General features: G+C 31.6%; 3 protein-coding genes across 5 annotated transcripts; 1 reads left to right on the top strand and 2 right to left on the bottom strand.

Moving 5' to 3' along the window:
* Positions 1–21: 21 nt before the first annotated feature.
* Positions 22–2,982, bottom strand: Dcp1 (decapping mRNA 1). The gene is made up of 4 exons (XM_076898638.1): positions 2,545–2,982; positions 1,733–2,186; positions 1,173–1,646; positions 22–1,052 (listed from the first exon to the last, which is right to left on the bottom strand). The coding sequence occupies exons 1-4, from the start codon at positions 2,751–2,753 to the stop codon at positions 816–818; spliced, it is 1,374 nt and encodes a 457-aa protein (XP_076754753.1). The 5' UTR covers positions 2,754–2,982; the 3' UTR covers positions 22–815.
* Positions 2,983–3,309: 327 nt separating this feature from the next.
* Positions 3,310–8,359, top strand: Dd (CTD nuclear envelope phosphatase 1-like protein dullard). Of its 3 annotated transcripts, XR_013102064.1 has the most exons (6): positions 3,310–4,356; positions 4,930–4,996; positions 5,083–5,284; positions 5,440–5,657; positions 6,677–6,856; positions 7,175–7,312. XR_013102064.1 is itself a non-coding variant. In XM_076898689.1 (5 exons), the coding sequence occupies exons 1-5, from the start codon at positions 4,258–4,260 to the stop codon at positions 7,318–7,320; spliced, it is 723 nt and encodes a 240-aa protein (XP_076754804.1). In that variant the 5' UTR covers positions 3,316–4,257; the 3' UTR covers positions 7,321–8,359. The 3 variants fall into 3 exon arrangements, 2 of the variants coding, with proteins under 2 accessions (XP_076754804.1, XP_076754796.1); XM_076898689.1 differs by lacking the exon at positions 6,677–6,856 and having other exon boundaries at positions 3,316–4,347; positions 7,175–8,359; XM_076898681.1 differs by lacking the exon at positions 6,677–6,856 and having other exon boundaries at positions 3,316–4,356; positions 7,175–8,359.
* A 573-nt stretch (positions 8,360–8,932) lies between these two features.
* On the bottom strand, positions 8,933–11,459 carry Pex14 (peroxisomal biogenesis factor 14). Its single transcript, XM_076898668.1, has 4 exons — positions 11,202–11,459; positions 10,700–11,020; positions 10,387–10,622; positions 8,933–9,602 (listed from the first exon to the last, which is right to left on the bottom strand). Exons 1-4 carry the CDS (start codon positions 11,256–11,258, stop codon positions 9,419–9,421), a joined length of 798 nt encoding a protein of 265 aa, XP_076754783.1. The 5' UTR covers positions 11,259–11,459; the 3' UTR covers positions 8,933–9,418.
* Between the last annotated feature and the right edge of the window lie 316 nt (positions 11,460–11,775).

The following is an 11,775-nucleotide window of genomic DNA, read 5'->3' as shown; positions in this document are numbered from 1 at the left end:
ATTGAAAGTCTGAGATATCTGTTTGTTTTTTTTTCAATCGTGTAGAATACCTTCTTCCGGAAAATTGTTATTCTGGTACATTATGTACTTCTCACATAATAATCGTATTCCATATAAATATTATTATATTGTGATAGTATGACGTAACTATACGATAATTATATATTATTAAATATGTACCACGATTTTGTTTTACAACACGTGTTACTTATGAGGGATAAATCGATACGAAGATCGACTTAAAATATATTGAAATAATTTTTCAGTAACCGGTCTCTATTTATTTGTTCCTTTTTTATTCCATTACATACACATACCATATCGATACCCGATATATAGGGAGGGTATGTCATTATTCTGTAAAATAGGTAATCCATTTGATCGGCTCAGAAAAATTTGTCTCGTTCCGTTTCGAAATATTAACCATAAAACGTTAGTATAATATAAAGTTTTGGCATCACAGTTTAAAAATCGTACAATTTTCACATTTCTAGTCTCCGGTCCCTTTTACCATTTCACGCTCTGGCCTATACCTTGTTACGTATCCACGGTCCATTCCATCTCTTTTCTTGGGAAAAAGTGTATTAGCTTATAAAAATACTGCTTATGGTATGTATCTTCATTTGTATCTATATTTTGTTCTTCCCAAACGTTGGGCTACCAGTCAAATTCAGTTGAAATTCGAGCAGGACTGTGTGTTCCACCTATGTACACGTAACATAGACATACTAAGTTTCGCTCGATGCTAAATAATCAGTCGACCGTCACAACCCGCATGACGGGTTTTCAATAACACCAGTTAACAGATCGTAGCTTTAGGATAGTATTTCGCCAAACGATTTAACATAAGCTTCGTGAAGTTTGTTGATAAAATCCGGATCGCTTCTTAGCAGATAATTGAAAGCCTGAAGAAGCTGATTTCTCGTCAGTGGTTCTACTGGTCTAGTTAAAGGTTCAGGTGGACTAGGGGCCGCGAACATAACCGGCGGGATTAACGCTGGTGCCGATCCTCTTCCCGATAATGTAGGTGCCGTAATAATATCCTCTGGTGCCTAATTCAATTTAAAAAAAAAAAAACAAAAAAAAAAAAAGAAAAGAAATTCTCAAAACTTGTACCTCGAAAACTATACAAACGCACAACCTAACACGAATTGGCAAACACTTCCACTCACCGTTGTTATAGGTGCCTGAGCAAACAAAGATACAAGTGGATTTGAACTACTGGAAGCAATAATATCTGAGGCTTCGTGATTTGTTGAATCAGATGATGGTACATTTGTTGGTGATTGTATCCTGAGAAATCCTGTTGTACCATTTGTATCAGTAGTACTTTGATTGGTAGATGGTTGTACCTCCGGCATTGTAGGTGCAGGTATAGATGTCATAGCTATCTTGCTACGTCTTTTAGACTTATTTGATGCTGTAGCACTGCCAGCATTATTAGCGGTCATTATAGCAGTCGGAGTCGTTTGAGACTGATGTTGTGTAGCCGGTTGAGGAGTTATAGATCTATGCTGTTTTTCAATATGTTCTACAGTATGTGCTGCTGGGTATGACATTAATCGTGCAAGCAAAGGTTTACTTTCATTTGCAACAGTACCCCCTGGAGTAGGCTGATCTCCAGTCTTGAAATGTCCTGTATTAACCTGAAAAATTTTGAAGAACCAACATATTCTTGCCACTGATCTCAAAATAGTAAACACCGTTGATCATGCATGTAATAGTTACTAACTTTTGCCTTTGCAAAAAAGTCCATCACACTCTGTGAAGTAACATCAGGACCTAATGGAGCAGCCAGTGGTCCAGATACGTTATCCGTTGTAGGAGTACCCAGAGGAGACTTGGAACTAAGCCCCTCTCTGGTACCTCCTCCACTGTTACTACTATTGTTTCTGTTTGTATTAAAATTTTCTTGAGCTTTGCTAAGCATACTGAATATATCAAATATGTTCATGTCAGATCCGGAATCCTTAATATTAACAGCAGGTTTATTACTAGCTTTGCGGGTCTCTTCAGATTCTTTGATAAGTTTATTCAACATCGCACCAATGCGTACACATTCGTCTTTATCATAAAACCAAATGCCATAAATATTGCATCTAGAATTTCTATAGAGTAAAAAGGGCTCTTGAAGTTGTAAGTCTAAACCCTGCGTAACTGGTTCAACTAAGTTATTTGTATTTAATCTGTAAAAATCCATAATGCAAACAATTCGCTTAATATATACCCTTACTTTGCATAAAAAAATATGTTAATTGCGATGCATGTACATATTGATTTGTTGTATTAAGAAAAACTAAATACAAAAATAGTTTACCCTTTGGAATAAAATTATAAATATTAAAATGTTCAATGCCTTTAACCAAACCATGCTTTTCGGAATATTAACATTATTAAATGTATTAACATATAGTATTATTTATACAAATTCAACTATTATCATAATCAATCACTATATCCAGAATATTAAAAATTAAAAATGTGAATACGTATACGTAAATATACGTGTATATATATATATATGTATATGTATATGTATGTTACCTATTCATGATAAGAACACTGTTATAAGGCTCGCCATGTCGCGAATATACGAATAAAGCACCTGCAATATCGGTTTTTTCCCATTCATTATTATCTGCATTAAAAGTATAAAGTGCAACGTGCGTCGCAGTCTCCAGTATATCCTTCACGTAGGGGTCTACTCGTTTCAGAGCGGCCACGTTCATTCGTAACTCTGTTAGATCCGTCATTGTGCCTCTTACAACTTGGTGATATACAACTCGTTAAATGTAACACTAATAGCTCTTTTCTTGATTCAATCGAAATTTAATTTAACCGTTCAAGCCGATCACTAACAGCACAGTATTTTGATATAACGTAAGCAGCTGCTTGTATAATAAACGTCATACTAGATTTTAAGGTTGATACCGTTGTTATACCTGCGAGTTGGTAACATCGTAGAATACCGACGCTTTCTTTCGTTTTGCCCGATGTTCGTTTCCGATTGGTGGATACCGAGGAATCAGATACGTTAAAACCGACTCCCAAGATTAAAAAGAGAGCCGTACTACCGTTTAACCAATCAAATTGACAGAAATTTTGAAAATGCAAGCCAATAATATGACAATAATATAATTATAATGCTGCTCATATATACACAGTACATATGTATCTTTAAATGCATATAAATGCAATTTACAGGCCCCGGAGAAAGTTATTTTTATATTTCTACATTTACGGTAAGTTCTGTTAATTAAGGAAGAAAATGGATTAAAAGCAAGTAGTAACATTTTCTCCAAGTTCCTACTAAGCAACGATTCGTGTCGTTTAATTAATATTGCTCAAAAACAGTAGAATAAATTGACAAACATCTAGTGAATTTTAGTAACATTGCTTAATCAAAAGAAATATAGTAATAAAAGAACAAAATATAAAGCTATCTTTGTACAAAAAAGAAAAGTGACCGCGTGGTTTGGTTTTTAGCCATAACAGAAGCTGAGTATAACGCTTTAGTATTAATTTTGTGCAGCTAACACTTTTATTTCAGATAAAAAAATGATAATTCTTTTTTCGTTTCTGGTTATCTTGATCCTACTAACTTATAACTGATGCATATGATATATAGTACACAGTGTGCCGGTACTTTTAACAACATTAATCACAGTTATTTACATGCTGTGTACATCTGTAATAGCATGAAAAAATAATATTTAAAATTCAACATTTGTTTGTGAGATCTACGATCGTTATTCTGCTGATTATTATTCAGTTGTATTTTGCAGTATATGCAATTAACTTTTTCTTTGGGTTTCTCGATTTCCCCTTATGCATTGAACTCGCTGAAAATCCAAACTCCGTGTAAATGGACGTAAAATAGAATTTTCAGAACATCATGCGCGCTAGCTGAGCGCATGGAAAAATTGGGTCGATGTGCGAAAGATGGCGACCACTGCGTGGTATGTGTGAAAAAGATACGTGTGTAGATTTTGTCCGTAATTTTTTTACCAAAACATGACAAGATATGGAAAATTCTCTTCGCACGTGCCACGCGCTATTATACACGGAAGGTTCGTAATGTTGCTGAATATTCAGTTTCCATGTTTCCTGTTCGCGTAAAAGACGTTTGTTTACGATAAAGTTTGTATGATACTTGAACGTGAAGTGGAGTGTTGAAAAGGGTAAAAGAGACCCTAACGTGACGAGACTGGAGATAAAGTGTTACCGGACTTCGGCCCGGTGAGGAGATCAGTAGAGATGCTGAAGCAATTGCAGATGGGGATGAGAGCTTTTCTCTTGATGGCCTCCCGTGTGTGGACATGCGTCTTCTTTCTCCTGAAGAAGCAGGTTAGAGCCGTAAGTAGGTGCTTCGCGCCTCTATCAGCTTTCTTTTGCTTCACGATTTTTATAACATAATGTCTTTTCGATATTGTGCTAGTCTTCCCACTGAATATATTGGGCTATGTTTTCCTATTTGCAGAAAATTTTTGCCGGTTCCAGTGAATATTTATCATGATCTTGTTGTCACAATACAACGTGTTCCGTGATGCATCGCTGACTGCATTCAAATATTCTGTCTGATGATTGAAATTTCTTCAGTTTTGCACTGTTTATCTTATCCTTTAGTTTATAATATATATAACCTCGTGTAATAAATATATGTGTCATTAATTTTTGTTTCTTGAACTTTTCAACAATTTGTTTTTGAAGTAGTATTATTATATTTTATGATAATCATTTATCATAAAGAGCAAGTTATTCTAATGTTAATGGATTTTTTACAGTTATCCCTCATTCTTTAATTTTACATATGCCTAGTATTTCATTTGTAAAAATATATTTTATCAGCACATGGCAATTAATCATTATTCCCATTGCTTATCTGTTTTCATAAAATTCAACTGTATTCATAGTTGATCAATTTTTTAGATATCACAAATGCAACCTGTTAAATACGAGATCTTCCCACTATCTCCATTGTCAAGGCATAGGCTTAGTGAGTATTTGTTAATGTTTTAGTAAATATGTTATACCTTCTACTAAAAGGTATTACTGTTTGTATATAACCAAAGTATTTTGCAGGTATAGTTAAGAGGAAAGTATTAGTATTGGATTTAGATGAAACATTAATTCACTCCCATCACGACGGAGTAGCAAGACCAACAGTTAGGTTTGGTACACCTCCAGACTTTATTCTTAAGGTGAAGATCGACAGACATCCAGTCAGATTTTTTGTCCACAAAAGACCACACGTGGACTTCTTTTTAGATATTGTTAGTCAGTGGTAAGTTTCATTGTTGGACTTAACTTTCATTTAAATTAAAATTCAATCTTGGTATCCATTATGGTTTTAGACAAGAGGTTGTATTTGTTATGAACAATTGGTACTTTTACTGTAATGAACGAAATATAATAGATATAATTCCATTCTCTTTTCAGGTATGAACTAGTGGTCTTCACTGCTTCCATGGAAATTTATGGAGCAGCTGTAGCAGAAAAGTTAGATAACAACAGGGGTATCCTAAGAAGAAGATACTATAGACAACATTGTACACCAGAAATGGGTTCCTATACTAAAGATCTGTCTGCAATTTGTTCAGATCTAGCATCAGTCTTTATACTTGATAATAGTCCTGGAGCCTACAGAGCATATCCTCGTAAGTATATACCTAATATTTATTTTCCTTCAATAATATGAATTGTGATGTAGTTGTCTGGTTTAAGAGATAACAATTTAAATAATTTTTTTAATTGTTTTATACACATACTAAAAATAATCGTATATTGTTAAACTTTTAATTGTGTTTACGACTAGTATGGCATGACACAGCAATATTAATGTGCAAATTCTTGCAAATGTACAACTAATTAGTAAAAGATGAAATGGAAATCAGTATATAATTTAGTATCTATCTACATAATCTTACGTTAACAGTTCAAATGCTATTGCTGTGTATCATGTATTTCATATATTATGACCTGTAGCCAGAACTTGCTTACACGTGCACAACTATCGGTAGTGAAATAATTTTATCTCCAAAGTGAAAATATTAAAAGAATGTTTGATCGATATTGTTTGATAAGTTTGTTAAATAAGATTGTAAAGAAATTAAACTCGTAAATAATATTATACATTTACATTACGATGCTTGTATGCTTTAATAAAAATATAGGTTTTGTATACTGATTGCAATTTCTAGGAATTCAGATATTTACTTTCATCCATTTAGAAATACAGATTCGCGTTTCCCTATACTGTTTATACCGCCGATACTAAATAATTCAATCATTACGATACTTATCTCGTAAGATAATATAAAACACCAAAGCTATGACTTAAAATATTTTTCAAAATGTTTAATTTTAACTATTAAAATTACTCTCTCTGTTTCCACTACTAATATATATACGTAATATATATACATAAATTTACTGCTAATTATTACTGCTAATATTATGTGTTTATAATATTTACTGCTACTGTTGATACATTGTCGTTGTATTTATTTTAAATAAACGGCGTTGCATTAATGATAAAAAGTATTGGTGTATTTTATAATTTAATTTGAAGCTGTTTAGCTCTTAGATTTTTATATTTTATATAGTTTGGCTGGATAAACAAATAAGAAAATCGAAAGTCGAGATTAATTTTATTGAGAACCGTATCTATTTGCAGCTATCAGCGTTGATGTTCTGTAAGCAAGCACTGAATACAGGCCTATGGATAGATGTTAAAATATGCTCAATTGCCAATGCTCCTCCACTTGAATAAACACGGGACACAACGCCGAATCGGCAACGAACTAATATCTTTCGACTGTTTTAATAATTTTTTTAAATAATTCCTGTGTATCAGGTACTAGTTTAAAAATTAGATTTTATTTTTACATATTCGAAGTTTATCATCTCTCCATGCAGCATTCAAGAAAATGACAACTTAAACTTTATACTATGTATATGTTGCGCTTGACAACGTATGTACCTGAAATTTGATAAGTATGCTAACTTTCATAAGAAAGAGTATTAATTGTGTGTAATGAAATTTTCTTGGATGTTATATTGTAAAATTATCGTTTCATGCCAGATGTTGCGTTTGTAGACTTAAAAGAATGTATCAAGTATCATCAGGCAGCAATATTTTAAAACGTACGTTACTTTCTTTCTGTTATCGCAGATAACGCAATTCCAATAAAATCATGGTTTAGCGACGCGGGAGATACTGCTCTATTAAGTTTACTTCCAGTTTTGGATGCACTTCGTTTCACACAGGACGTGCGGTCCGTTCTTTCAAGGAATTTACATTTACATCATACTTGGTAGCATAGTTTGGATTAATCAACAAATTAGGTTTATTAGAGATCGAGCTGCAAGACCGTTAGCGTGTTTAATCTAGGATTATTATTGTTACTGACAATAGACACTAGGATGCTGTCTAAACGATGAGACGATGATCCCTCGACCCTGTCCTCATTTTCTACGCTCGTTAACAAAAAAAAGGAAAAAAGAAAAGAAAAAAGCGAAACCATAGCGAGTAAGTTTAAAAGGGAATGGGACCTTCAACCAAACTATTTGCAGCACAAAATACCCTGGTATATTTTCGTTATGTTCATGTGTGCGCAATAACATATACATATATATACACACACACATATATATATATATAATGTTTTCTTAAAAATGTATTTGCCAAAGATGGATATTTCAAGTAACATAGATTTATATATTTCACTCTCTAAATAATTTTGCTCTAAGTAAAGATATATTATACGAAACGTTTTAAGTATTTTGCCACACATGATAAAAAAAATGTTATATTTTTTTAAACGAATTATTTCTGTTAAATATAATATTATTAAACCTAAGGTGTACTATAAAAAGAGAGAAAAGAAAAAAAAACACTAAGTCACACTTTAAATGGACTTTGCTGTGACTCACTGTATCAGTGAGGCAGCTACTGAATATACCTAATAATAAAAAAAAAAGTATTAAAGAACTATGAAGGGGCGATATTTGATTTCACAATAGAATTTTTTAAAAGAGTAGAATTATTTAAAACGCAATGTACGTTGAGACGTTAAGAAAAGAAAAAGGAATAAAGCAACAGTGAACGGATATAATTACACGTGTAGCTGTATACTTTATTCACTTGTTTAATCATCCAAAAGTACTATTGAAGATTATATAGTTTGTACATACTATGAAGAAAGGAAAGAATGCGTTGATTGCGGTATGATTGTTTCGTGAGTATGATCAGTGTAATCAAGCCATTAAACATTTTAGATAACATTTATATATATGCATATATGTGGATATGTATATACACATATATAAATGTTAGTTTTACTTAATCATAGAACTTCGAGTTAGAAAAAAATAAACAAAAAAAATGGAAGGAAATGCCCATGTGCACAAGATGGAAGTAATAATAATTTGTTCTCAAATAAATTTTAGGCAATTGAGAACATTTGTTTATTTATTGACGTATATCAAACGAGTTGCTCACACATGGATTTATATTATTAATTGTAATTTATCCCAAAGTAAAAATAAACATGGGTAGTAGATGTAGGATAAAGCAGGATTACAACACATTCAATAAAATAATGTCTTTCTGTACATAATATACCTGTATGTACATGTATGTATATTCTGTTGTCACATACATGCAATTATATGTATATGTCGAGAAGAAATACTAATTTTTCAATTTCAAATATACAGTGCAAAAAAGTAATTTGTTATATAAATATGATCCGTGACTTAATTATGGTTCTGTGCATCGCGATTGTCTTTTTAAATTTAAGTACGGATTAAAATGTACATATTTAGTTTATAAAGATCGTATTTTTGATTTTTATACCTTTCCCATTATATTGTTAAATACCTTAAATAGATAATTCTTCTGTTAAGTATTGTAAAATACTGAACACTGTTTATTTAAAATAAAAGTTCTCTTTATTTAATTTTTCATTTGATTTTCATAAAATTTATTAAATAATGTGTAAGAGAGGCCTTTAAAAGCAGAAATGGAACATCGATGCTAATACAACCGAGACGGAACAAATGCTAATTTTTCTGTAGGATTTTAAAAAAAATGATTAAGTAGCAACCACCATTTGTAAGATTTAATAATACTTAAAGGAATGATGCAATTACATGTGTCCCTTTACGTCCATAAGCAACCCTTAAATACCCTTTATAGAAATAAGAACGATTTTAATTCGATTTTACAGTACAAAGTAGAATTGGACAGAACGAAAGTCGAATCGGTAACGCAATAATTGTAAGAACGTCGACTCTCCGCAAATGTACATTACACGTAATTAAAATCATCTATTCCTTTCAATAGACATCCCAAAATATTCTGCATATCGAAGACTGTTATGATGGAAGTGAATGTTTCTGAACTATGCTAATTTTACACCTTGGGTGGATCTTCGCGGATCATTTCCAGTGAGCTATCTGAATTATTAGCGCTACTTCCACTTCCAGCATCATCTTCTCGCTCACTTGGTTTTTCCTGATTTGTACCAGCAGCATCTAATTGCCACGTTGGTATAGATATAGATGGTACAGATGCTGGTGCACTCGGAAATTGTTTTCTGTTTAAAATTCGAAGTTTCGATAAATACGTATGCTTATCAATCCATATGACTCTACGTACAAATTTTATACTGTAACTGTATCTCGTTTTTGGCGATACTAATTACGAAGTAATACAAAAATACTAAATTTTTACACGTTTTGTTAAATTGATAAAAATTTGATTGATCTATTTTATAGTTATTTTTTCAACAAAAATTTTTACTTTTGTATCTTTAAAAAACGGTTATGTAAGATTGTGAGTGATAGAATCCGAAAATATATACATGTTCGTATGCGTGTGAATCGATATAAAGAAAAATTAAAAATAAAACTTTTGTAAAAAAATTATATACCTTAAGATGAATGTGTAAATTTAAAAATAGTAAATGATGTACGAACAGAACTATCTTGTATAGCAATAAATATTACTATTCAAACTGTTGACTACATACTGTATTCTAGTAATGCTTTGATATGTAATCATATAATCGATATTATATAAAGTCTAGTTATATACAATGCTGCCCCCCTTATGCCAAGTTCATGAATGCCCAATTTGATAAATTATAGAAATTTACATATCGAACATAAAATGTAATTAAATAATTTTCGAGATACGAATTTGTTAGACGCTGATATTTGCTTTACAGTTTAATTACTATAAAACATAATTTTATCATTATATCAAGAGGATAGCAATAGAAAAAGAAATTTATCCTACTTTTTCATTATAAAAGTAAAATTGTACACTTATGATTTTGGTATAAAATGGACAATATATGAAGTAAGCATATGTTATACCTTGATAAGAGTAAAGACTTGAGACTAGCTAAATCTTGTTTCAATTCTTGTACCAACTGAGGTATCATTGGGTCAATGGATTGATTCTGTGTCAATTTTTGTACATCTCCCTCAACTTTCGAAATAGACTGTTTTACTTCTTTCATGGAATTTTGAATAGTCTTGTCTAATTCATTGACCGAATCCCTTATACTATCTTTCTTTTTCCGACCGAATAGAAATGGTTCAATAAATTTCTAAAATATGACACGGCCCTTAGTTAATTTGTTGTAAGATTTCAAAAGAAGATTTTATCGCATATGTTTGATAGTACCTTGTAAAACCAATAAACACAATATATAGTAGCTCCAATTAGGGCAGTAGTATTAAAGAATTCCTTCATTCTTTGGAAACTAGATATTTGGTATGGATGTGTTTGAAGATATGGATGAATTTGCCCCGGTGGGATAGGAACCACAGTATAATCCTTTGAATTATGAACATTCTGATCGACTGTTAAATCAATAGAAGCTAGTTTAAAAGCTGTCTTAATTTCATCCTCAGTTAAACCCTTTTTTCTAAGAAATTCCTGTTTACGTCCAACAGGACTATTTTGTACCTTAGGATTTTGTAAAAATTCCACAGCAGTTTTTACCTTAAAGAAAAAATTGTAGTCAACTTAAATGTACATACCAACTCAGCCTATTTTCAATAATTATGTAATCGTTTGACATACTACTATTGAAAAATATATATTGTACATCTTTCTTCTGCACGAAAAATAATTAGAATTCTACATATATACATATTTATAACCTAAGAATGATAAAACTTACTAAATTTTCCCTCAAAAGGAGGTTATTATTATTTGCATCTTGATCGGCCATTCTCATAATTACAAACTTGACCACTTTAACTAAAATCTTACAACTATGAAGTTAATAATTTTTGTATATGCAAATCATTTTGGAATACTGGGTACACATGCATCTACAGATATTACAATGCGCAAGCGTTGATATAAACATTTGATATACTATCTGTTTTGGACCGAACAACAATTTTAAGTATGGAGAAAGAGAGTAAATTGGTGGACTTTGTATTGCCCGACTGATAATAAATATATTGTATGCACAGGTTTAAAATAAAGAAAGATAGATATGAATTTCCTGAATCATTCAAAGAGTATACCCATAATTATGTGATTGGTATATATTTGGTGACTACAATATGAACAAGAACAAATTACAGTCAATTCAGATGAAAAATTATTTCTGAATATGTGTGAAAAAAGGGTTTAACCGGCAAATCGTTTATTGGACATTATTCAATATTTTAAAATGCTTTTATTATAGTGATTAGAGAGATAGAAATGTACAACTACCGGTTTTGAAATCAATAGAACAACCC

This window comes from Xylocopa sonorina, chromosome 1 (assembly GCF_050948175.1).
Source record: "Xylocopa sonorina isolate GNS202 chromosome 1, iyXylSono1_principal, whole genome shotgun sequence".
Classification (NCBI taxonomy): domain Eukaryota; kingdom Metazoa; phylum Arthropoda; class Insecta; order Hymenoptera; family Apidae; genus Xylocopa; species Xylocopa sonorina.
The sequence above is the reverse complement of the archived record's forward strand: the minus strand, read 5'-3'. Positions and strand labels throughout refer to the sequence as shown.

Bases quoted from the DNA above. Each gene is read 5' to 3' on its own strand.
- Dcp1 (XM_076898638.1), bottom strand. From the start codon at position 2,753: ATGACGGATCTAACAGAGTTACGAATGAACGTGGCCGCTCTGAAACGA. The intron at 1,647-1,732 runs GTTAGTAACTAT...AAAATTTTTCAG, and splicing joins ACTTTTTTGCAAAGGCAAAA to GTTAATACAGGACATTTCAA. The intron at 1,053-1,172 runs GTGAGTGGAAGT...AAATTGAATTAG, and splicing joins CTCAGGCACCTATAACAACG to GCACCAGAGGATATTATTAC.
- Dd (XM_076898681.1), top strand. From the start codon at position 4,258: ATGCTGAAGCAATTGCAGATGGGGATGAGAGCTTTTCTCTTGATGGCC. The intron at 4,357-4,929 runs GTAAGTAGGTGC...TCAATTTTTTAG, and splicing joins TGAAGAAGCAGGTTAGAGCC to ATATCACAAATGCAACCTGT. The intron at 5,285-5,439 runs GTAAGTTTCATT...TTCTCTTTTCAG, and splicing joins TTAGATATTGTTAGTCAGTG to GTATGAACTAGTGGTCTTCA.
- Pex14 (XM_076898668.1), bottom strand. From the start codon at position 11,258: ATGAGAATGGCCGATCAAGATGCAAATAATAATAACCTCCTTTTGAGG. The intron at 11,021-11,201 runs GTAAGTTTTATC...TTTTTCTTTAAG, and splicing joins TCCTTTTGAGGGAAAATTTA to GTAAAAACTGCTGTGGAATT. The intron at 10,623-10,699 runs GTACTATCAAAC...GTCATATTTTAG, and splicing joins GTGTTTATTGGTTTTACAAG to AAATTTATTGAACCATTTCT.